Source organism: Haliaeetus leucocephalus, unplaced genomic scaffold (assembly GCF_000737465.1).
Source record: "Haliaeetus leucocephalus isolate CR32 unplaced genomic scaffold, Haliaeetus_leucocephalus-4.0 Scaffold517, whole genome shotgun sequence".
NCBI lineage: Eukaryota > Metazoa > Chordata > Aves > Accipitriformes > Accipitridae > Haliaeetus > Haliaeetus leucocephalus.
This window is the reverse complement of record NW_010972953.1, coordinates 5281157-5307941: the sequence shown is the minus strand read 5'-3', so window position 1 is coordinate 5307941 and position 26785 is coordinate 5281157. Positions and strand designations below refer to the sequence as shown.

The 26785-nt window shown below is 47.1% G+C and overlaps 1 protein-coding gene across 17 annotated transcripts in view; it reads right to left on the bottom strand.

The window, feature by feature from the left end:
- EPB41 (erythrocyte membrane protein band 4.1) overlaps positions 1-26785 on the bottom strand; it is an 85301-nt gene that overhangs the window by 44260 nt on the left and 14256 nt on the right. For all 17 annotated transcript variants that reach the window (XM_010576210.1, XM_010576211.1, XM_010576206.1 and 14 more), the window contains 2 exons: positions 4618-5086; positions 2039-2269 (listed from right to left, as the gene is read on the bottom strand). In XM_010576210.1, the coding sequence (XP_010574512.1) occupies positions 2039-2269; positions 4618-5079 (693 nt within the window). In that variant the 5' untranslated portion in view covers positions 5080-5086. Of the gene's footprint in view, positions 1-2038; positions 2270-4617; positions 5087-26785 lie in introns of those variants that run through there.

The following is a 26785-nucleotide window of genomic DNA, read 5'->3' as shown; positions in this document are numbered from 1 at the left end:
TCCAAGCTGTCATACAATCGAGCATTTATCGAAAGATGATCAATGCAGGGTATGAAACTGCTGCTACAACCCACTGCTATAGTCCCATCTTGGGGGCAACCTGGCTTAGCAGGGTCACAAAAGAAACAGCGGCTCAGAACCAAAGACCATCATTTCCATGGCCTTTTCATCAACCCGATCTGCTGATGAAACCTAGCTTCTCCAGTTTTGCCTTACGCACCGAAAGCTGCTTCGCACACAACTTCTTGCCTGAAGAAATACACTTGAGAATTCCTATCTCCTCTTCCCCCCCCGCCCCCAAATCCTGCAGAAGTGAACTGGCCCTAGGAACAGATACCCTTTTAGTCCAAAAGCATGAAGGAAAACATCCCTGAGGCACAAAACTGTGGTAACCAGGAGCAGCTAATTCTATTGAAGTCTCTGCTAAAAAGAAAGTACGGTTCCAGTGACGCAAAATAAGCTTTACTAATGCATCACTTGTGCCCACATCTCTCCTTTTAGTCATATTTGCACGGCAACTGATCCAAAAACATAGCATTGTTTTATTCCAGTCCTTCAGCTGTAAGATCCTCAGTGCATACATTGTGACTCTATAGGTAACATAGCACATGTGTTAGCCTGGATATTTCTTAAGGAATTGGCACTTAAAGACATAGGAATTAAAAACCTTCCATGGCTGTCAATTGGAAAGGATGTCTGAAAGCACTTCTTCTTCTTCTTGAATAAAGGCATTTGTGCTGGTCTTTGCCTACACCTTTGCAATTCCTTCTCAATTAAGTCTTAACTGGCAGAGTAGAATTATACTGGCGTTAAAGCCAAGGGTACTTGTCAAGTCAGGAGGGTCTCACCGACACAGCAGCCCCTCCTAGTCCTCTCTGCAGTGCTCAACGCAATCCTCTGGACCTACAGAAGGAGACTTCTAATGTCCTGCTCAAAGTCAGGACCAACCACACCACCACCAGCTCTCCCACCAACAGTGTCTGCGCAGCCTGCTGGTAGTTGAAGGCGTTGCTGCAGCAAACTCGTACACAAAGCCACAGCAAGCTGCCAGCATTTCGGGGAACAGTTTCCTTTCCAAGGCTGCACACAAAATCCCTAGCAAAGGGGAAGGCGATCAGAGCAGTGATGCTCCGAGTTGATCCCAGGCAATAACAACAGCAACGCTGTTACACAAACGGCCGGTGGTGACCTACTTGCCCAGGATCACCCAAGGTAACTGCTTTCACAAGGAGCCCTGTGCCCACATACCCTCTCACGGCCCATTTAGCCAGCGGGACTGGGGAAAAACAAGCTGATGGAAGTATGCTCGAATGGTAAGTACCGGATTATTAATATTCCGGACAAGTACTTCAATACTGAAATGGGGATTTCTGCTAGCTTTTTATTGCCCTGACAGCAAGACAGCCCTGTGAGAGAATGCACAAAATAAAGCAGAATAAAAGCTCTCAGATGAAGGGGTTTGCAGTGCTGTAAGACAACATAATAATTTTAAATTGTTTACTGCAAATACATTCAACTGCAGGCTAAACACAGCATGTTTTTCTTTACATCCAAGCTCCAGGAGTTATGTTAGTCAGCAGCCTGATAGGCAAAGGTACCTTGGTTGAACAGAAAAGCACAAATCAGTTTGACAACCCATTTTATTCAAAGGAAAGGGGCAAAAGATATTTAGACAATCCCAAACTAACACAAAAACCTAAACTCTAGTCTGGGATACAAATGAGAGAGAAGATGAACAGCAAGTAAGATAACTTCTTTTTTTTTTAAACTTCCCTCCACCTTTACAAAGCAAGGAACCCTGGAAATTGTAGAACAATAAAAAAAAAAACCAAAACATTCCTAGGCACCCAGAGATTTTTACAACATACTAAATAAGTTGCTACAGCTTACAGCAAGATTGTTCTGCAGTAAAGCCTGTCATGTAATTCACTGGCAGAAAATTAGGCCTCTGTTAAATCGTGTTTGCGGTGATTTTTCAAGGGGAGGAGAAAGGAGAGGGAAAAGAGGCAAAGCAGAAACAAACCCCAAAAGTACTTACATCCACGGAACACTCAAAAATGGCATCATCCAGCAAGACAACTTTGCAGTACATGTTTCTGTGTCTTTTTACTGCTTTCTGGGCAGTTTTCAAATCCTTCTCTGCTTTGGTCTCCGGAGTCTCTTGTTTCGGCTCTGGCTTGGCGCACTCTTCCTTCGCTTCCCCTCCTTCCTTGCCCCCGAGGTCTCTGCTGTCCGGCTCCTGGTCGTCCCTCCTCTCCTCCTGCGCAGGCTGAAACCCCCACATCACCCAAGTTGCAATTTAGACGTGTCAAGCAAAAAAACCATCACATGAAACAAGCATTGCATAGGTGCACTACAGGGCTGGGATCTCATCCCAGAATTAGTTGTCTGACTTAAATGCGTAACCCGGGACCTGGAGCAGCAGCTTGGGTGAGCACGGTAATGACGTTCATTTTTAAAGCCCTTCAAGTCATTCTCAAGCCTTCATTTAATAAAGGATGTAATAAAAAAGGAAAAAGGGTTGATTAGAGAAATCAGGGCAGATGACATCATGCAAATCTTCATGGTCTTAATGACAACACCTTTTGAACTAGTAAATTTTTCCCTTCCTAGGCAAGACACCCAGTGCACCCACTGCACGTGCCCCCATGTTCCCACTGCTGTCCTGGGCGATGGGCTTTGCTCCAGTACACCGGCCCCCAGTATGGCAGCAGTGGCATTAAAAAGGGGGGGGTCAGTGCTGAGATTTCACAGCCATCGGAGCTGATCAAGCAGCTCTCTGCCACCAAAAAGGGAAGGCAGCCTTCATACCACTCTCTCTTTGCCTACTGAAGCACTTTGCAAGCCAGTTTAATTCACTAAAATAGCAGAAAGAGATGGAGTTCGGGAACAGGAGGAGGAAGGAAGCTGGGTTGTTGTTTTTTTTCCACTGCCATTTCAGCAGGTTAAACGAGTTCACGGCAGGCTCTGACAAGTGCTGGAAGTGGCTCGATGCAGCAGGAACACGCAGCCGTGGCAGAGGAAGAGTAAACCCTGTCTTTTCAGCCCATCGCATCTCATGAAATCACACCCAGGCACAACTGCACGGAGGTATTTAAAAACTAAATAATGTCCACAAGCTGCTGACTTCTGTTCCAGCAGGGCCGGGACAATCAGGAGCAGGGAATCAGTCAAAGCTCGTAATGCCCGTCGGTCAGCATTTATCAAACAGGCAGCACCTCGCAAATGCTTTCACAGCAGAAATATCTGCCGAGTGTCACAGTTCAAAAAGCCACTGACGTTGATCTAAAATAAGAACTAGAAAAAAAAAAAAGCACAAATGCTTCGTCTGAAACAAACAGCCCATGGTGAAGGAAGGCTGTGGGTGCACATGCGCTCAGAAGCAGCAAATCAAAGTTACATAAAGAAATCATGCATTTCCTCTTCAAGACACAATTTCTGGGCTGAAATTGCATGAAAATTTCCAGCTCCTCCCCATTCTGCTAATCTCAACCCTCAGAGGTACAAAACACGAGCAGAGATCATCCCATGGTTTTCACAGGCTCAGAAATTTGAGAAAAGAAAGAAAAAGGTGTTACCTACTACCTTCTCTACAACTTCGTAATTTTAAGGAGGTGGATTTACAATTACTGCTTACAGCTGGCCACGCTCTAACTTGTAAAGTATTGCTCCAAAAGTCAGAGTTTGCAGATATGTAACACCTCTCTAGAGCCCACTCAAAACTTAAGGCAGTGGGGTAAGTAATCCAGATTTTATCACAAATGTGCTATGACTCCAGCAATACACACAGGTTCATTGGGTTGTAAGAAATGCCCATCTCGGGACAAGGGGCACTCACCTTTGCCTAACTCCGCACTAGTAACAGCAGAGCTGCAATTACCCAAGGAGTAAGAGAGGACATCCAATACCCCCAAATCAATAACCAGCTGCAGCTTTGTGAATGTCTCCCTGCAGGTGTGTCTGCCTCAGTTTCTATCATGCTTTAAAAACTTTAAATTTTGCATGAAAAATGACCCTGGCTGTAAAGAGTAGACATCAGACAGCTACGAGGAGCTGGGCTCAGCCCACGTGCTGTGCAGAAATCCCTGTCTACATGATGCATAAGCAGAAAGTATTTGTATTTGGCAGGCTCAGCACCAGCCTGGACTGAACAAACGACCAAGTCCTGAAACACCACATATGCGCTCCTCGAAGTTCAAGAAATCCTTTCCCAAATCCACATCCTCATGCAATCTCCACCTCACACCACTGGCCCGCCTTTATTCTGCACACACCAAGGACATCCCAATAAGCAACTGCTCTGTCACGAATTATGAATCTGAACCCTAGTTCTGATGTTAACTCCCCAAGCCTCAGCAGAGTAAAGAGTCAGCACAGGGCTGTGAAGCGTGAGCACAGTTTCAGGAGCAGGTACTTTGCAGCACAGTCTGATACAGGAATGCAAGAGTTGGAAGTATGCGATGCAACACAGGGAGCTGACAAGAGCCTTTTTAGCATCCCATGAGTTTTTCTGATCAAGCTTACTATCCTAGGATATGAAGGTTTTTATAGTTTTGGTTAAAAGGACACATTTTCAGGAACAGAAGGGAGCGCGTCACACAGAGCAGGGTGTTTTACCTGTGTTTCTGCACTGCTTAAGGAATGGAGATCTAGTGATGGATCAGTTTTGAGCTCAGGCTCAGGAGCTGCAATTGGGGCTTTCACCAGGATGTCTTCATCAGGGCTGGCTCCTAAACCCGGGTCTTTCTGGTCACCTCCCACCTCTTTAGGACCATCAGTGTCTTTGTCCTCTTCGGACACCTGAGACTTGGGCCTCCTGAGAAAGGATGAGAACAGGCGGGAGAGACCCCGGCCCTCAGAGGTGCGGCGCTCCTTCTTGCTTTGCTCCTCGTGTGTGGGTGTATCACCGTTGGAGGCCTTCTGCTTCTGCCCCACTGCAGGCTGTCCCTCCGACGTCTGCTGAGCCCCTTCCTCTAGGGAAGCCTCTTGCTTTTGTGTTTCAGCAGCTCCTTCCTCCTCCTTGGCTTGCTGCTGCTCCGAATTGTCGGCGTCCGCCCCTAGACTCTTCTCTGTTGTCATGATGATGCTGTAAGAGAGGTGCAAAAGGTCTCAAACAAGAGTTTTCCAATATTTAAGTCTGCATTAAGCTATTCAAACCAAGCCACAAGAACAGACACACCACGTTCGCCAGTCACACCATCCTGTCCTGCTGACTCCAGCCTACAAATTCATTAAGAGCAAAATCATTCATTTTGCTAAGGTTTGCTTTGATAGAAACATCTCTATCGACATTTACCCATGCATCTTCCACCATTTGGATGATACTGACTCCAAACTGCTAAATGCTCTGGCACCAGCTCTACAGCCTGACAAGAGCAAATGATTAAAAAAATGCAAGCAAGATTAGGGAAAGGGGAGGAGGTAGCAGAGGGTCTTGCTCCACAGGGCTGTCCTGAGGTCCTCTCTTCCACCAAATCCCTGTTCCCCTCTGGCAGCACTGGCTGTGGGAGCAGAGCAGTTGAGAATCAAGAATCATTTAGGTTGGAAAAGACCTTTAAGATCATCAAGTCCAACCATATGAGGACACGCACATGACCAGGCAAACTTCCTGCTACCATGCCACGCCAAAACCCCAGACGGCCCGCGATGGCTTGCAGCGTTACGGCATCCTTCACCACCACAGCGAGCGGAGGGAGAAATCCGCTGCTTGAGAGTCAAAAATTCCACGGCCACAACAAATTTTAACAGCTGCTCACTTCTAAATGTCCCTGAAAGAGGCCACAGATCCTCACCATGAATGAAAAAGAGGGATATTTAAACACCATGAACCACACTGATGCTCTGCTCTGGATGGGACTCATCAGTGTTGATCAACTACGTTGACCTGCCCAGGAAAGGTCCAGTGAAAGAGAGCAGGCTTCAGGATTCATGAGATCTTTGCACTGCACACTGAAGAAATGTAAAATGAAAAGGCTTCCAAACAGTCCCCATAATAGAGAGCAGATTTCTTCAGAGCCTGTGCTATTAAGCTGATGCAATGTTTATTTCAACTTTAGCCTGGGCTGTTGACACAAAAAGATGGAAATCACATGAGAAGAATATCTATTTAAGGTATAAAGAGGACCCAAAATAATCATGCTTTAGAGAGGATAGAACTAATCTTTGCGCGTTGCATCACATGCATCTGCAGCAATAAATTGCCACTGCTTACACAGACCAAATAGCATATAATCCAATATGCCTTTCAATCCCCCCAGCCCAAGCCGCAGCATACAAACATTTGCTCAAAATACATACTTAAAATTAAGAAACATTTCAAGATGTCACCCTCCTACATATTATTGCATTCAACAATTTTAATTTAACTCATCCTGATTGCCAAAATAACCAGAGTGCTTGAAAGAGAAAAGCCCTCCTAGCTTTCCAAACTACTCTTCCCCTGCATTTAATGCAAAAGCTTATCATTGTTAAAGCTGTGGTTAAAACAAAGCAGCGTTAGAGACATTCAATGAATGTGTTTCTCCAGCAATGCAATTTTCCTGAGTTTACGAGGTTTGGGTTTTTTTCGATTTTGGTTTGGGTGGGGGGGAGCATTGCAAGGAGGGCTTTTGGAAAAGCGGGCATGGTAACCCACAGGGTCTGTGCTCCCATCGGAGTGATTCAGAGCGGTATCACAATTGGGACAGGCTCTCTATATTGTTTGAAACCTCTTCGCTTGGACAAGCTCCACCAGCCAGCTTTGGGATGAGCTGCAGGGCCCATTTTAGCTTGGTCTCCTGCAGAAGCCAGGTTTACAGCCTCATGTCCTACACACCATCTCCCCTCAGTGTGCTGTGCTGGGTTTCTCCAAACCCAATGGAGAGGTGGAGGCCACTGAAACAGCAGCTTTCTACCTGCACTGAGAAAACGGGCATCCAAGCAGACAGCCTGCACGGGCATCTGAGGGCACCTGATGCACCAGGGATATTGCAAGGCAAAAATGCTGCCAAAATCCAGACGTGGCAAGGCTCCAAGCTAGATGGAGACGCAGATGTGCAGAAAACCACACTGCATCAGTTCTCCTCCTCCAGCATTTCGCATGGGAGAAGACAGGACAGCTTGGCATAGCCCACAAGGCAACAAGAGCACCCAAGGGTAATTCTCCAAAACACTGCTGAGTTGGGCATTATGTCACCTCATTTCCCCAGAAGTCCTGCAGAAGATTGTTTTTGCAAGATTATCACAGAACAGGCTCCACGAGAAAGCTGTAAAATCCAAGTCAAATGAAAGGCTACAGTGGATTCATGCAGCACCCAGCCGGCTCCCACAACCACCCTCGAGGAGGGGGCAGCTTCACGCCTGCTGCTCGCTTTGGGGGGGAAGCAAAAAAAATCCACAATGCTGAATTTCCTTCTCCCCTAAACGAGTAACATCTGCAGTTCGGTTCAGGAGAGGTTTTGAAGGGGCTGCGCACTCACCGGGGGGCAGAGGGCTGCAATTGGTTTGCAGATGGCAGCATGTGGGTGACTTGCCCCTGCAACTTATTGCTGTTTCTCCTCTTCCCGCGATCCCTTGCTAGGGATGCTGCTGGCCCCATTAGCAACACACGGCTCTGTCTGCAGAGTCACCCCAGCTACCATGCAGCCAACACATGCTCTCAGCAGCTCTCCAAAAATTCCTGGAGATGCTGCAAGGTGGTGCAGGGGCAACAAGCTACATTCAGCCAAACATACATCACCCCAAGCCCATGATGCAGGACAGGCTCACCATGGCCAAATCCCGGGGTGAAGCTCCTGAAGCCCTGACACGCATAGAGTGGGATGGACGTGTTGCAAGACTATCCCACCACGAACACACAAAAATAGCAAGCTCCCTTTTGCACCAGCTGCCAAAGCAGTCTGCTTTGTAGTTGCTTCCTACTGTGTTTGTTTTGAATAAATACATTTGTAAGCATCATTATCAAAACACACATTGGATGCATGTTGCTCTCCTAAAAATAAAAAGGCAAAACCAAAGCTCTTACAATCCCAACTGCAGGGAGGGCACAGCTGAAAAGCAGCTCTTATCAGCCGTGGTAAACAAGAGGGACAGTCCACAAACAAACATTTCCTCTGGACGTAGTTTTCTCTCTTTAAATACCAACATTTCTGGAACAAGAAATGTTTACTTGTTTGGATTTCAAAGCTGCAGTCACAGACCTTTCCCAGTGTGGGAAGGTGGGTCTTGCTGGCAATGAGCAAATGTCTCCACGTCTTTCCTCCATCTCCCGGGAACAACCTTGCAGCTCAGCCAGACCCCCTCAGCAGGGCTGGCGATGTGGAGATGGGCACGTACAAGCCCTTCCCTTCCCAATAAACATTTTATAGCAGCAGCCAGCACCAATAACTCACTGGGTGCAGACAAACATCTTGCTGCAAGACCCAAGTGTGCTTCTCTGATGTGTGGGCTCATGGGTGGTTCCCTCCCTTTTAAGTTTTATGTTCAGAAATGGTTTTGAACCACTGAACTAAGCTCTTGACCAAAAGCAAAGAGATCTGTGAGCAACATAACCAAGAGGCTGTACTATTTTAAAAAAGCACCTTTACTGCACAAAGATGTTTGCTAAGTAGCATTTTGTTTCCAACCCAGCCCACACCAGAGCCAACACGAAGAGTGAGGTTCCTGCTCTGCTGCTCTTCAACTCATTATTTAGAGAAAGCACTGCCCACAGCCAAACCACAAGCAGGTTTTTATTTAAATTAAATTTTCTTCCATTGCTATTCCACAAGGCAATCCTGCAGAGCCTGCAGATGCCTCGGGAGCTCCATGGATGCTGGAGGAGGATGCTCTGCTCTTGTAGGAACACCCAAGCAGTGTTGCTCACCTCCTGCTCTGAGCTACCATGCTTGTAAATGCTGGGTTTGGGGTTTGGTTTTTTTTTTGTAGAGGATGAGGATTTGATGCCAGACAGCCTGTAAAAGGCAGGCTCTTCACAAGTCTAGTGTAGAGAAGGCGTTTAACGCTACGGAAATAAGCAAATCACAGCAAAACTTAGATATGATCCCACATAGAGATTTCAGAGCAAAAATCTAATCAGAAAATAGTTCAAATATGTGTTTATATTTAAGCATTTTTAAGTTCAAGAACACGCTACTCCAGACAAGAAGACTGTAGCAACAGGAAGCAATCTGAAAAAAAGGTAATTAAACACACCCAGAGCAGCCTGTGGGGAGAAGACGAATAGGCTTCTCCCCGCCGAGGAGACCCGCACCACAGGTTGACCTCCCCACTGACAGCATCCCCCTTCACCTGCACCACATCACCCTCAGAAGAGGACCTGGACCTCCTGGTGTCCCACAGCACCACATCAGTGCTTCGGTGATGAGGAGCAAGCCCCACACATCTCTTCTTAAAAGGTATCAGCGACTCTGAACACCAAACATCAAAGCAAACCGCTACACAGGCACCTTATGAACCTGCCAGCCCTTGCACAGCAGACCCTCCAGCCACCCAAATATCCCAACACCCCTAACCTCAGCACTCACCCCCGTTTCTGTCCAAGGGCATGGCTACAGGGAGCACACATCATCTCTGCGGGCTCGTTGTCACCTACACACTCACCCTGCTTCTCTGCATCAAAATCCTTTCAACAAAACAGACTTGAGGCTTAAAAGGAGTGCAAGGGCTCATTGCTCATCCTGTTCCTAACATCCATGGTTTAATTCAACACTACTTAATATCTGGCGAGCAGAGGATAGCAAAACTCGGTTTCAACCGCTCCACGGGCTCTGCTCTCGCAGACATCAAAAGACAACCACCCTCCGAGTCAAACCATTCCCCTTTTCCAGCCTGCAAACATGCACAATTATTTATCTAAAATACAGATTTTAGAGTAGCTCAACAGATCCCAACGGCTCCCTGTCGAGAAAGCCTTCAAGCCTGGAGGATGCCGAATTACTCACTCGCTGCGCCTGTGATCCCGGAAGGTTGTCATTAAGTGATGGTGCGTTAGTTCTCTGGAAATAACAATGCTGCTCATTTGGGTTGTTTCGTGACAAGTTACAGAGGCTCAAAGAAACACTAATATTTAGATATGCGTCTATCACCATCTCCTACCTGTCAGGGTGCTCCAGTCTCTCTTATTTAGGCATACAAATAAGCGTAATAATAGTAAAATCTAACTTTTCCCTGCTTCCAAGGCTGGAAATATGATTTATGGCTCATGCCATAACTGACTTAATTCCCAGTGTTTTAGTCTTTCAGTGAGAGAAGAAAAAGGACTGTCCACCGGGAAGGTTCATTTCTCAGAAAAACAAACCGTTTCACAGCGATGCCCAATGCCAGATAAAGGTAATCGCGCTGCTGGAACAAACTGTCTTAACCTTCCTACCCAAAAATGTGTAGCTTCACCAAATGCTACTGCTATAGCAAGAGCTGGAGACCAAGATAAGAAAGAAACTTTTGCTAAAAATAGGCAAAAAAATCAAATAGTTTCAGCAGCAGTGTGTTTTTTTTAAATGCGTTCCTTCCCATTTCATAATGTGTGTGAAAAGCACACAATTCACCAGGGAAACTATGCAGAACATTGCTCTGAAATAGATAGCACAGGCTGAAAATTCAGTTTTTTCAAGACCTGGTACGTGTGCAACAAACCTGCATCTGCGGGTGGGAGAGGAGGGAACTGCAACCACCACAAGCAGGACTCATCCCACGCTTGTGTTTAAGTTACGTATCCTACACGTGATTTTTACTACAGTTAAAAAAAACATAGCAGAGAGCTGTTTGTTCGGGTTTTTTTAAAACAAAATAAGAAATTCAAATGCAATAAAATAAGCCTCTCAATAAGAAAATCAAACTTTAAAATACTGTAAAGCATCAGAGCCTTTCAAAATTTATTTAATGTATTTTATTAATGGAATAATTACTGCTGGCATTTTATAACCCCCGTTAGAATTAACATGCATCATCTTTTTTTGTGCTGGTACTTTGGGTCCTGAACAAAAGGGATGCTGTCGCTCAGCCAGCAACACTGCCTTACCCAGAGGGTAACAGGAGACTTCAGGAGCTTCATCGAATGGGGAAAAATAAACCACCCAACACAACACAGATGGCACATTACAACCACCCGGATTTAATTCTCACCAGACCAGCCCTCGTAATCTACTGTATGTCGGCAGCACCATGCCCCTCTTTCATCTTCTGCTATCGTACAGCTTTCCTATTTAAATGAGGGCAAAAAATAGCAGCTCACCATCTGCTGAAAGCAAATCATTTATGTCAAATTTAAGACTGGGCTTATAAATGACCTGACTAAATGGAGCAGTAAGTGCATTACAACCAAAGGGAGCCGGGAGCTCCTCCCCTGTATCCTCAGAAATCCTCCTGGATGCTACAGAATTCCTTACGCAGGAATTCATGGGCTTTGCTCATCAGTAAAGTGCTAAAATTTAAAAGAAAACATGTATTTGTCACTGGAACCCTGTCTACAGCAATAGGTTTGGAAGGGCTGCCCATGTGGGACCTGTTAAGAAAACTCACTTGAACTTGGAGCGGTTGGACCCAGAATAGAGCCATGGGGAAGGCATGTGCACCAGGCTGCCAGCAAAATAAAGCTGCTCATAGACTATCCCTCCTCATGTTGCAACGTAGGAGCAAATCAGTAGTTTGCTAAAAAGACTAAGAAAACTGTCAGTTTAATACAAGTGTTGCTTCCTATTCCATAGTGAGCAGCAGAAGCAACTCTTGGGGGTCCCTTCCCCTGCTTCAACAGAGGTCAGAGCAGAAACAACAAGGTTTTGCCTCGAATGCACAGTGCCTGCCAAAGCTTTCCCTCTGCAGAAACAAGTCTCCAAACCACCCGACCACACCAAACCCCCGAAGGAGGAAAGAGCGAGCTCAGCCTCGCAGGCGGCAGTCGCACCAAAACCCTCCTTTGCAGAAGGAGCCGGTATCTGCCCGACCTCACAGAGGAAGGGAGGGACCCCCAGCACCCGTCCCCACCCCACAGGCAGCTCCGGCACCTGCACTTTGCAGATAGCATCCCCGGGGGCTGCTCCGTCCACCAGCCTCCCGTGGAGGCAGGCAGCGCGGGCGGCCCGGCACGCATGAAATGAGGCAGATGCCAAAATCTGTGCAAATAAAAGTAGCGGGAACAGCGCAGCCCGCAAGCTCGCAAGAGTGCCACGAGTGAGCGGCACTGCGTCACAGGCGAGCAAAGCCAAGGACACGCAGCCTTCGTCCCAGCAGGTCACTCCATCACAACCCCTCCTGACTTTGCACTGAAGGAATACCGAGAGTGGCGACGACAGCAAAACCGAGACGGTAACGCCAGCGCCGCACGTGACAACAGCCTTCTTCCTCCAGCAGCACACCACTTTCTAAAGCAACAGTTAAACAGAAATAAGCAATAGATCTCAATCAACTGAATAGGAGGATTTTTTCCATGCATTATTCATAAGGGGTTTTTTTCCCTGCCTGAACACAGATGTGTTTACTCACACTGTGCCTCATTTACACTCAAGGTTTAACATAACAGGGCTCATTTTCCTTCCTTACAGTTTTTCAAGCACAGGGCTAAAGCGCTTTTTGCTTTTGTTGTTTTCCCTTTGGCTGTTTCCAAACCAAAGCTATAATTAGAACCCAAGAGGGACCTGCACACTCCTTTGATAAAGAGCTGCCTGCTAGATAAATACCACCCGTGCACACACACACGCAGGCACCTGCCAAGTACGTACCGCCGCAGCACCGAGAACCAGAAGGATGTTTGATGCTAAAAGCTCTTAACCGGCTTCACTGCCTGCTGCTGCTCTGCAGCGGGTGGCAACGGCTCCGGTTCACACACAGGAGCCGTTCTTCTGCTGTGTGCTGGGGACGTCGCACTTAACTGCTTTATTTGTAGTTACACGGCTGCAATACAATTTGCATTCATCCAAGTGCCTCAAATACATCTGCCACTCCCTGGTACAACGCCCAAAATTCATTTAAAATAACCTATCACGCTAGTTATTTTTACATTATTAGCTGCACCAAAATGCACAACATTTAAACTATCTAAGGGAACCACTTACAAGAAGGGTTGGCATGGCCCGAATCATGCTAGGCTTGCCCTCTGCCAAGCCCAGGTAAAAGCTAGCTGAAAGCATCCCCAACCTGGGCTTTAAGCTGGGCTTATTACTTCAAGATTGCCACTGCCTATGAAGGATATTTAAACAAGTTAGCAGCTACACTACCCTAAGTGGATTTCAAGACCTCTTCTCCTGTAAATCAGCTATTGCTTCTCCTCCTCCCGACACCAACACTCCAAAAATATTCAGTGCAAAGGAGACTCATTCTCCCTGGCAAGAGTCTACAGTGAGGGATACCCCCGGGACACACTGTCTAAACCAGCGCTACAAGGGTCTGCCCAGAGGCAGCAGCAATGCAGTTTTTTTGCCGTTTTAATGAGCTGGTACCAGCCGCCAGGCTGAGTTTATTTACATGGTTTGCTCTAGCGTGCTCACTGCAACCATTGAGCAACATGCAGTGAAGGTGGGGGCTGCAAGGGGACACCTACCTTTGAAGTAATTATCAGCAAGCCCTGAACATTGCACTTTCAAAGTTTAATGACCCCCACCTAGGAGTGCTGGAAGGCACTGGCCAGCTGTAAGTTATCCTCCTAAATTCCTTAATTCTTGGTTTCCTCAACAGGATGGCCAAGCCCCAGCCACTTACACCTGTAGAGCAACACAGGGGAAGGAGAAGCCGGAGACCTCGTCAGCATCCACCAGCCCAGAACGAGCCAGCCCCACCATGGCCACGGCCGCTGGCTCTGGAGACACAACTGCAACGACTGGACGGGGTCACAACTGGGACAACTGCAAAAAGCTTTGACAAGCCCAGGAGGAATGAGTCAGCTAGCAGGGAGGTTTGTAAAGCCCAGTTTCACTGGGTGGGTACATACCACTGCAGGTATCATACTCAAACAGCCTGCATTGCTTCCGAGCAAAGGGAAGGCTTTGCTTCAGGAAGCTGCCACCCTTCAGTATTTTCCCTTTTCTGAAGTCTCCTCCCAGGCTCCTTCCAGGGCTCAGCATCACACGCAGCAACACCAGGACAGGGACCAAGGAGAAATCTGTTCCCACCACAAACCTCCAGCTTGTATACTCCCAGTACCACAGAAAGAACCCAACCTTTAACCGCTGGAAAACTCACATGACCTTGCAGCTTCACTTTAGAAACCACTAAGAGCTAATTAAACTCCCCCAACCAAACCAGAAGAGCCTGTAGAAGCACAAGCCCCCTCCAAGCAAGCTGGCTGCAGCTCCCCAAGGCACATAGCAATGGGGAATGCAAACTGGGATGCAGACCCCAGCCAGATGCTGACCTTGCCTCAAGACTAGGAACAGCAAAGCATCTTCTGTTGGCACTGTGCACAGAAGGGAGGTGGGGAGACACCTGCTCCAGAAAGCCCCCCTCCCCTTTTTTTTTTTTTTTTAAATAGTGCAGGTGATGAGTTAATTCAAACTCTGTGCACCGTTCCAAGAAAAGCATCCCATGGGCATGATCCCACTGCACATCTCTGGGCTCCTGCCTGGGCCCAAGGATAGCAGGCAAACACCCAGCGCCATTTAAAGCCTAGGTGCAACCATGCTCTCAAGCAGACCTGGCCCACAGGTAATCAACAGGCAGGCCTGCAAACCAGTCATTCAGATGTTTTCTCAAATACCCGCATCCAAGAGTCAGATGCTGTTTGTAAAGCCTCAGGGTATTTGATTGGGACAAACTCAAGTGCCACCAGGGCCTCAGAAGGACGTTGCCCCAACGAATGGAGGAGCATCACACATGCATTTTATGTCCCAGGCACGCACTTGGGACACTTAACACAACCTCCACAAGGATGGCTTTCTTCCCACCTTTCCTGCTCATGATGCTCAGTGACCCCAAAGTCACCCTTCCTGCTAGGTGGCTTCACAAGCTGGAGGGCAAAGGAGAAGATGGTTCCTGGAAAATCACAGCAGGCATTGCAACACCTCCCGCAAGGAGGGTGTTCCCCCAGGAGCCCTTCAGGGATCCTGAGTCCACACGGCATGCGACACCCGCCTGGAGTCAAATAAGCAATGGGAGATCATAGTGTCAGGATTAGTGAGACATCCTCGTTGGTAGTCCCCACCCCATGACAAAGTAGTTCTCCTCTTAGCAAGGCTAGGGAGAAGCCCACATTGAGCACAGTTTCCTAATAGTTCCATTGCACAACATTCACTGTCCCAAATTTGGCACGATACTGCCCGTTTCATGCATGCAAAAGCACCTCACGGATGCCTGAAGGATGCCCTGTGTCCAGCACCTCATACACAAATCTCGCTTCTGCTTCTATGCAACAAGATCCCACACCACCATCCCAACAGCCAAGAGCTGGTGACAGGTCCAGAGACGGTGGGGAGACACCGGGACACCAACCCACCATGGGGTGACATGACTGTGACCTTCCCGAGGCTACATCCCAGCACAGCTGGCAGGGGATGAAAATCCTCCCATCCCCACCAGGAACAGAAACCAAATGGGAGGGAGTGCAAAGCAGCAATTAAATTTCTTCTGCGCTCAGCAGTCAATTACGCACAAATTACAGAGCAGCTCAGTCCTGTCACCCTCCCCAGAGCTGCTCCTTTCCGTACCCGATGTGGCTGCAGCAGAACCACCCTACCCAAGACTTGGCCTCCCAGCCATTTCCACCAGTCAGTCTGTTTGTTTTTTCCACCCAGCAGTGAAATCAGGCAGCTTTAGTTTTTAATCCCCTTAATTAGGGGTGTGCAGCAGTCTTCATTCCTTAATTACATCTATTGACACATCTGATGCAACACATTTACAAACAACCATTTTCACTGGAGATGGCTTTGAATTAAAATTGCTATCTTTCCCACACTGGCTGTGCTGTGTCACCAATGGGGAGAAGACACAACCAGGCTTTCCAGATGCTTTAACAAGACACACTCGCGCGTAGCTTGGAAATGCGATTTTCATTAAATAAGCACCTGTTTCTTTGGCAGGATTTAAGAACAAGGTGACTACAGCGCTGAGAAACCGCTGGCAGTCTGCTTGAAGCAGCAGAGTGGGAGCGCAGCTATTAAAAGTTTGCAGCAAAAAAGTTACCATTTCAGGCAATACTCTCAATATTGACCCATGGGATAGAGGGACAATATTTCAATGCCTAATCCAGTTATTTTGGTATATCACCTTTCGGTGTAACTCAGCTAAAGGCAGACAACGGCGCATTTCATTTCAGTTGCTCAGCTGTCAGGAATCCCTTTGATCCTCTGGGAGAGCAAATACCCAGCGAGCACTTTATTACCACCACTTCTGCTGCCGAACCAAAATAATTACGCTGACACCTTCTGCCTGCCCACGGAGCCATTATTGCATTATTCCACGGGGTGTCTGTGTTCACTCTTGCTTTGAATTACTACACCGGACTCCCATCCTAATGCACTAATAGCTCACTAGGACGCAGCAGCTGAGCTCCAGCATGCAGCCTGTCCTATCAGCGATAGGAAATAGTAAGCAGGATATTAAATATCGTCTTGGGGGGAAGGGAGAGCACTGATTTAAAAAATGGGAAGGAAGATAACATGGCATTGCAAGTTTTTTTCCACTACTGGAGACCCAGGTGAGCATCCTCACTGGTCCCCGCAGCACCCTCCACTCAGCTCCCTGCATCAACCCTCCTGCTCACCATCACTGCAATCATTTGCATGGAGGAAGTGTGCACAAATGTTGCTTTCTTCAAACTACAGAAAGAAAAAGGAAGCTGAGTTCACCCTCAATACCTGCAGGGAGGGGGTCAGAAACACACTTTGCGCCCACATCACAGGGGCTGTTTGCTTCTATTTTCAGTTGCTGCCTTCCTTTCTGCACTCGATGGGTTGGTATGGGAAGGGGTTTTTGTAGGTTTTGATTTCACTGAACAAACACTAGCACTGCCATGTTTGAACAGTTCTCAAGAGGTATTTTTTACTTCTTCAACTCCCACCTTTGCCATCCAGCACCCTAAGAGGACAGTATGAGTGCCGAGTCTCATACTGGTGCTCCTGGACAGCCCTTGTATTTCTGAGTAACACACCACAGCACCTTCCTCTCCAGCCACGCTTAATTCTGCTGATCCAAACATCACTCCACCCAGGAGTCCGTACGCTGCTCGATAGACACGATGCACTAGAAGGATTTCTCCCACCCTCCTGTCCGGGTGCCTTAGACCTGCTCTCCCCACCACCCCCCCATCGATGCCCTCCTACCTTCTCCCTGCTCCCGGGGGCTGCCCGGGTCCCCCCTTCCCCAGCCTACTCACACCATTCCCCCCACAGCCCTTTCTACCTTCTCCCCTTCATTCTGCATTAAACACCACACCGGGAGAAGCTTAACGTCCCCGAAGGCATTAAAGAGAGCCTGGGTGTAAACACAGGCGGGCAGACCACAGGCGTGCACGCTGGGGAAACCAGGGCATGGCTTTGAAGTTGTAAACCAGCTTTCTCCACTCCCACTGGTGCCGATACACACCACTAGTGCCGATACACACCGCTGTGGCACAGTCAGCACGGTGCCGGCAACTGCCCATCTGAGAAGAGAAGAGCAAACAGCTCACTACTTCTTAAACATTGCAATTCAAAAAAAATTTAAAAAAATAGGAGCCCTGCAAGACAAAATATTTCCTTTAGTAAGGATAAAGCGTATGCAGAAAAGAGAAAGGAGCTGGTTTAAATATCTCCCCGTTAAATCGTAGCTGAGGCTAGCGCTGCTTTCTGGATAAGCTACTGGTCTTGTGTACACAATTTAGCATCCCATTGATACTTATTTTACAAGTTAGGTCTCAGAATAATCCTTACTCTATTCAAAGTGTGCGCATATGTGTGCGTACGCACACACACCCAACAATACAAAGGCGGTATGAATAACTGCATGTTTTTTTGGAGAAGCTTTGCTTATTTTTCCCTTTTTTATATTTAAATCCCAGTTGTGCAATTGCCTCATGCACAGCTGAAGCCTCATTGAGCCCAACACTGCTTCATCCAGCTGAAAGCTCTGCAGACTCATGGGGACTCAGTGTGGCTCAGGTATTTATCAAGTACCAAAACCACCAGAAAATTAAGAATAAACCTTATTATCCTCAGTATTTTGGACTCAAAACCTACTGGCCTTGTCCAGCACCCAGTACTGAAGACTGAATGGAGAGCCCCAGCTAAAATTATGCTGCAAAAGGGCTGCGAGTGCCACAGTCGCAATACCAGACAAGTGAGCTACTCTTTTCACTGTGCTGCTGACAGCAGGAGCCACACAACAATATTGCTGAAATCCACATTCATGCAGCACAAGGGAATAAAATGCCACACAAATCCTCTTTTCTGCAAGCTCTGTTGATATCATTGTTCGGGCTAAAACTGCCGTGAGAAGACCCTTCAAATGAGGCCAGGGCGAAAGAGTGGAGGGAGCAAAAAGCATCAGTGAGCTCACCCAGGCTCCCCGGCCAGGCAGCTCATGCCAAACCAGCTCTTTACTCCTCCAATAAATACATTCTTAAAACACCTCCTTTGTACTTCCTTCAGGTTCTCTTTATACATACACAAGTTGAAGGTAAATGGTTTCCTGTTCCTCTGTAAGATGAAAATAATGAACATGCAAATGAGGTTTGACCGGGGTTCAGCTCGCTCTGAGACACCTCCTCACCGGTGTAAGCTGTTAGCAGCGCATTACGGAAAATGAGAGTAGAGAAAAGCCACACTGGCTCCAGAAAGCAGGTTGTTTTTTGCAGCCCTCGCAGTGGCAAGAAGTGTGGTTTAAGAGTAAAAAGCAAAGCAGGAACAGAAAAAAAATGTAATGAGCTGGTCTCCCATTTAGGATGTTGGTGCACATACACACAGCAGCCTGAGCTCGTTCCAGCTCCCCAAACTAAACAAGTTGCAAAAACTGTTTTGAAGTGAATTACAACTCCACAACGCGAACATTTCATTGTCTTACTCCTAAGCGAGGGAGATGCTTAAAAAAAATCTGCCTTACCGGGTGGTGTCCCGTCTTCAGCACCCAGGGAAAGAGGAGAGGAGCCTGCCCCTGCTCTGCGTCTGCATGTTTTGGTTTTGCTGGGTTTGCTTTGAAGCACGCCTGCATTCAGCACGGACCTCGCTCGCGGATGCTCGCAGCACGCGTCATTGCCATGTGGATTTGCCGTTTCCCAGGCGTTTCACCAGCTGACATTACGATTGCAGGCCTGATTGTTTTATTTAACCATGCTCCTGCTCTTAAGCTACCATCCAATTACTGCTCTCAATTACTCGGCGCTCAAGAGCCAACATTAATTACAGAGTTCCCTGCGCACGAGGTTGCTGCCGGCTGCGCTGCGTGGAGTTGAAGGCACTGCTTCAAACCCACCACCATCCAGGACCAGCCTCTCCTCTAGGAAAAGAAACAGAGATTCCCTGTCTCGGTGGTGGACTAAAAGCCCTGAGCATGAAGAGCACGTTTGGTGAAACAGCGGATGAGCAGAAGGTCATCATAGCCTCAATGCCCAGACCTCAGCAGCCTCTGCCAGCCCCTCCGAGCCCCGTGCATCCACACCACTAAACATCTGTTTTCATCTTTGGGATTCAACAAAACACAGCATTAGTTCAGGACTGGGTAGGTTAACCTGGAAATCTTCAGGATGTGGGGCACACATCACCATCAGCAGCCAGCGCCGTATAAATTCATGCAAGTTGCAAGTGCCTTTGGCAAACCATTCCAAAAAAGGAGGATGGAGACACCCAAATTCCCCAGACTATGGGAGAAATGCCTGAAAACCATCTCCCTCCAAGCACAGGTCACTTTAAACCACAGACTGAGCCTGTTCAGGTATTAACACCGGACCTGGGAGGTAAGACCTGAAACAACTCCCTGTTGTACAGCCCAGGGACAAGGGTGCACAGCATGAGCCTTAGGAAATGGCACAGAACGACCCTTTGCCACTTGTGAAGCCTTCACAAACACACTGGCATCTGCAGACAGCAGCGCAAGAAGTTGTTTTGCAACTCACATTGCTCAGATTTAATAATCACCCCGGTGTGAGGCATCCTTCTGTCAGGTTTTGAGAAAGATCCCATAAACTTTGGTCTCTTTTTTTCCTTTCTACAAATAGATATCTATTGCACAAAGGACTGACACAGTGCCACTTGTGTGAAACAGCTATACACCAGAAGAAAACATTGCTTCACCACAATTCTCTACTCATTTTTTAATTGAATATTAGGGGTTTTTTTTCAAAACGTGTGTTTCTCTTTGCATGGTGAAGTGCACTTTCAAAGTGTTTCACAAACAGCACTGCAAAACTCATTCTTGACAAGAGCAGGGAAGGTCAGTGCTAGACTTCTTCCACATAGAAGAGGAAAAATAAAAAGGTAAATAGCTCTTCTCTGTGCTTCATTTTTGCTCCCAGCCCTTGCCTACCTTCCCAAGCACAAGTTTTTTGAGAAAAACCCATCTCGTTGCAGGTTTGCTCAGCAGCACGGCTTGAAGACCCTGCCGGACCACGAGCAGGGAATCTGGTGGTGGCATGAACTGCTCACATCAGGTCTGTGCCTGCATGGGGACATGAGGAACGTGGACAACTCACACACATCTGGGACTGCTTCGGTCAAGTACTTTGGGGCAGTAGAATGTGCCTTTCTAATCCACAATATATTTAATATTAAGAGCGGCAATTAAATCAATTAGTGGTCACCCAGTGAGCTGCTAGTTTACAAAAGGAGTTCATTTTAAGCAGCAAAAACAACTTCCAGCGTGGTTTAAAATAGGAAGATGCTACACAAACATAAACATGCTTGTGCCATTAGGAATTAGTCAATGGCTGTGTAGGCTTTTACTGCAGGTGGCACATACCAAACACTCTTGTTTAATAAAAGAAATGGGTGGATCTCAGATTTCGAACGAAACACATCCCCATTTACAGCGATTCAACCAAAAAGACAGTCCTCCTACTAAAATGCAAGTGCCATATCCATTTTTCCTTGCAGTAAATGCAGATCACATATACAATCACTGCTCCTATAAAGCCATAAGGGGCTGTACCGGATACCACACTGGCTCATCACTTGCGCGACAAACTATCAACTTAAAAATCAAGTATCTGCACAGCTCCAAGATGAATTTTTTCCAATTTACATTTTTTAAAAATTATAATTCACTGCTTGGAGCAGCAAAGACAGATTTTTCTTTAAAAAGAGAGCAACAAATTTCAAGCATTATTTCCCAAAGCACCATTAAAAGAGCTCACAGCTGTCAATACCAAGAGGTCTAGATCTTTTTGTGTCTTGGGAGTTAACCCTTAATTTTAAGCTTGTGCAAAGCCCAGGGATCTCCCAGGTTGTTTTCAAGAAACTTGTCCCGTCCTGAGCTCTAGTGAGTCATTCCCAAATATCACTCACTCACAACATCTGAACTGGCTGCACCCATGAAACACTGAAACACCTTGTGACTAGGCAAAAACACAGTAAATGGGTGGGAAAGCAATGCAAAGAGATTAACTCAGAAAAGCAGATGAAAGCTGCATGTTCCCCAGTTGCCATTTCCTCCAGAGAGGAAGAACAGAGCGACTGCTGGGCTTGGCTTATGTAGGGATGTTGAGACGATGCTCAACTTCGCACAGTGCAGTCAGCTACATTTCTGCACTGTCTTAATAAATTGCTCCACTGGAAAAGCTCTGATGATGTTTTCCAACTGAAGGGACAGAGAGGCTTGTGCTTTTCTCCACTTGTTTTTTGTTTTAAAGAAATGCCTCAAAACATTTTCTGAGGGAGTGTTTCTGCTGAAGTGGATCAGGGTATTCAACAGAGGGGAAAAAATAAGCAGACCCTTGGAGTACACAGGAACAACTCACCCACAAACCTCGTACTTCAGAGATGCACGGCTGCAACTTCAGTGTATGTCCTCTCCACCCCCAGCTAGATTATGATAAAGTTTATTAGGTGTTTTTAGTAAAAAAACCAAATGTTCTTCACCTACCTTAAGATATTTTTCTAGTAGTAAAGCTGAAGTGTTACAAAAGTTACAATTAATCAAACTTTAGTTTCAGTATAACTAATCACTGGGTTTTTTGTGAGAGTCAGAAGTTTCAGAAGGTTAAACTGTTTCCAAAACAAGCACAATCAACAGTTTTTCAGTTGATTTTATAGTTAATACATCAAAGGGGCACAGTTCTTTGTTTCCTTACAATTCTGTTTTCAATTTAAAAGACCCAGGCAGGAGGTGGTATGCTGCACAGCAAAACCAGGGCTGAGGGGTTTTTGCATCTGTTCCCACCACATGAGCAATTTACAATTGTTTGCGATGAAAAATCATGAGAAATAGTTAATGGGCAACCACTTCAACCAGCAGCATTAGCCCAGCAAACAAAGCTAACCCCGTAATCAGGCTTGCACCTCGGCATGCCGCTGATTAGCACTGTGCAAACCTTACGACCTACTGAACTTGGGCGTGATTGATCTCTGGGCACAGGCTGCCCGCAGGTCTCCCTACGCTGGCTCTGCTGCTCGCTTCACCTGTGTTTGCAATGAATCTAATCGCTGGCAGAGATGCAGCTGAGCATCTACCTCAAAAAAAGGAGAAAAAGTTCAAGTCCCCTGTATTTGCATCACTAGATCACCTGTCTTTTCTGCGATTAGCACTGCATGGATCAAACCCAGCCTGAACAACCCCACCAGTGTAATAATTGGGCAATACTCATGCTAGAGAGTCCGGTTCAGTTATAGGAAGAAAGCAAGCTACAAGAAAAGCATCACAGTGAAATACCAAATTTCACTGTAATTGCAAGCCTCCTTGCTTTGCTGAAGTCATCTCTCATGTTCATTATCTAGTCCCATTCCTGCCTCTGGAGGCACGCAGGCACGTAACACTAACAGATTCAGTTTCCCCGAGCTCTCCCTCTCTATTCCTCATGTGGTGGGAACTCTTTTTTTAATAAACTACATCTTTACGAAAGGAATATTGCCATTTGTCACCATCAGGTCAGATGAAGAGACTCAACCATCATTTTTAAATAAGCCAAGAGCAACAGCTGCAAAAGACGAAGCCCACGCTCCTGCTGGTTTCTCCACCAGCATCCAAGATGCCGTTCGGCTGCACGTTTGCAGGTGGGGATCGAGTGTACCTGAATGCAACCAAGACAAGGACTATCTTCTGCATCAGTGCCCCAAAACTGAGGGGATGGGAGACACCAGCTACTCAAAGCATCTCACTTCAGAAGCAAAATAAAATAGGAAAAAAACTTGCTCCAGCTTGCAAGCAGGGGGAAAAAGGTCATTCTTTGAGACAAACACACTCGGGCACTGCTAGTCCCTTGGGTTCTTGTTACCGTTTCTAGCGAGGGGGTGAAGCATCCCAAACCATGATGCAGAGAGGGGCAGGGACCCAAGCCCTGTACCGGGACAGGCACAACGGCTGCTCTGACCTCATCAGCCAAGTCCAGCTTTTTTCCACCATTTCCTGGGGGAGGGAAAGGAAGCGCAGAGACAGGCAGGAGCAAACAAACCAGATACTGCCGCCTGTAAACAAAGGAAGTGTTTTTTGAAGACAGCATCTAGGTAGACAGGAGGGAAATAACAGAAGCAGCAGTTACAGCAACAACAACAACAAAAAACTCAACAAGAAGTCTAAAGAAACTATTTCCTCTAACGAAGCACGCTGGAAACGGTACCAGACGCTGCTGAAGTCAGAGGAATTCAGCACGTGGCCATTTCCCTGTGCTATCGGCAGCACACCCTTCCCATGTTGATGCAATCACCCCCGTTGCTCCTCCTGGCTTCACCGCAGGTATATCCCCCTTCTCCAGGGTCCATCTTGTGCCCGTCCTCTACAATATAAAATTATTTTTCAGAAACTCCTGTAGAATAAAGTCAGCCGATCTGTGTAATCAGCTCAGCAAACCTGTGCATCTGCAAGAGCTCTTTTCCATCACATTTAAACACCCCAGGAGGCCTGGCTGCACATGAAAATCGATGGAAAAACAACATATATTTAGCCTGCATTTTTCCCTCCCAAATCAGTTTCTCGTCCTAGTTGTTCCCCCTCTCCAAGAAAGCATGGGGGTCCTTAAACTGTTTTGACTAGAGCTACATACAACAAACAGCTGAAAAAAGTCATTTTCTCTGCAGCCAGACTCCTCCCCAAGCCCCAAACATTTCTGACTTGTACCTAGATGAAAGTTACTCCAGCAGCTGCACCAGGCAGCCCACACTTCGATTTTATAGTATTGCTATCTGACGTGCTTATTCACCAAGTTTCACTAGCTTCTCACCACATATACTCACTTTCAAGTTAGCAGCTGGAGATAAAAAACCAGCAATACTGGCATGGACTGCCGGCACCAACCTCGGGAGAGATGAAGAGACACAGGGGCAGTGCTGGTACTGCCCAGGAGGGATGGATGGAGTGACATCCTTGGGAGGGTACATCCCCGGGAGAGATGGAGGGACACTGGGGCACTGCCAGTACTAACCCCACCTGGTTTCTCACTGCTCAAATTTTAATACTTGCTACTGAGGACCCTAAAAATGCTGTTTTATTGCATGGGATGTGACCCTTTCCTCCTGCAAGAAGCCTGGGAACACATCCTCTGCCTCTGCCAGGGCATGTTTACATTGTAGTTAGCCTTTTTACCATCTCTATACACTTACACACACTCGCAAAAGACAAACGGAGATGTTGGTTAGGCAGCATTTCTTTTGACTTTGCACAAAGAACAACTCCCCACATAACTTTAAACACACAATTTCCATCTTGCATGTCAATCGCTGCCAAGCCGACAGCTGTAAAACAGGCACCTAAGACAGAAAACTTTGGCTTAATGCTGGATTTTAAGACTTTTCAGACAAAAATGAACAGCTGTATTTTCATTTATATGAAGAACAGGAGGGCTCCCTTGGCTGGGGAGGATTACAGCTCACCCCTGCCCTTCTTCCCCATCCACCCAAGGAACTGCATCCCCGTTGGGTCCCACCAGCTCATGTCTCTAACGACTGATGTGCGCGTTAAGATGACGCTGCTAGGGTATGCGTGTTTGCAAGCAGGACTAGAAAACTACATGCACGCAGAATCCAGTATTTAAAAGACAGACTAGCAGGTTTTGTTTGGGGATTCAAGGGGGGTTTTTTTGTCAGACTGCAAAATGCCACCCTGAGCTGCCTCTGCCTGCACCTCTTAAAATTTGCGCCTTTCTGTAAAGCCTCAGGGCATCCTGCTTTCCTCTGGCCTTCACGTTATGAGGAAAAAATATGGATATTTGGTTGTAGGGCCCTCTTATCATTTGTTTCAGGAACTGGAAGGCACCAAGCAAGGCAGGGCTGCAGGAGGAAAAACATTTCCTAGCTATGGCAGCTGAAGCTGGACCTGAAAGATCTTTACCCTTCCATGAACCAGCTCCTGCCCAATGATGAACGACTCTTAAAACTCCCCAGGAATGGCCACCAGCTGCATGTTTCTCATTTTCCGAGTGCCTGGCTTGAGGCACTGCGGGCAGCTCACAGAGGCAGAAACTGGGGCTTGAATTAAAATATTCCACCACGCTCCGCGTCCAACAGATAAAACCAAACCACCCTTCAATGCTTATACCATTACCTGTCCCGAAGCATCCAGCTCCATCTCACAAGTGAATTGCAAAGACCAGCTTATGCCTTTAATTCATTTGCACACAGGCATCGCAGATGAACCCGGGCAGGAATTATTAATCCTGTCTTTAGAGCAGAGTTTGAATAGCGGGAAATAAATACAGCCCAGGGCCCTGCACACAATGGAATGGGACTGCACCCACTTAGCAGGCGGCTTTCTCTTATATTTAGCGATATGCAAGCCCTGTGGGGGAAAAGCCCACATGCAATCATGCACTGAGACCACGCTGGTCGGCGCTCACACGGAAAAGCAGAGGAGATGCTGCGGGACCAGCAGCCGCACACGCCATCTTCTACCTCCAAGTGTTTGACTCTGCAATTCTACTATAAAGCCGCGTGAGCGGCTTAGTTATTTATTTAACTAAAAGCTTTTAATTATCTCTCACACACACACGCATTATGTGGGGCGGGGAAGGGGGGGGGAATAATCAGCCTACAACCGGTGACCCGTGGGTTCAAAGGAATTGGGTTTTTCATAGAAACAGCTAACTAGCCCAAATCTTCTCCTGCTGCTTCCAAACCACGCTTCATCTGCAGGGCTCCATCCACGGTGTATTTTGCTGCGGCTACAACTCAGGCTGACCTGATCCTTCTAAGAAGGACCTCGGTCTGAGCAGAGTGAAGGCTCTTCCCCAGGTCCGGGCTGCAAGTTTCCTCAAGCAGCCACAGAGGACATTATTTCATGGTATGAACCTGCCAGAAAGTCCGACTGACATCCCATGGCACTCACCCTCGCCAACAGATGGAATGGACCGTTCTCCAAAAATACACGCGTGGGAGGGAAGCACACAATGCGATGGCCGTGGCCACGCTATCAGCCAGCCATGGAGCTCTCCCACCACCAGAAACACACCGCAACACTACACGGAGCTGCTCTTCTTCCTACGTCTTCCAAGCTCTGCGTCAAGATCAGGGAGATACAAAATACTCGGTCCCCTCCAAAAGCACCAGAGTTCAAGTGCTGTGCGACTTAATAAATTATAAACCACTGCTGTAGACGTTTGCTCTGAGCACAGGAGCTAAAGCAAGTTGGCATGGGAATTTGTTTAAAAAGCCCGTATCAGACATGCAGTGGGGTCTGCAGAAGCATGCCCTAGAAGAGTATGATTGCTTGAAACATACATCCCAAGCCCACACAATTTTCCTCTCTGTGGAACTGCTTCATTTAAAAAAAA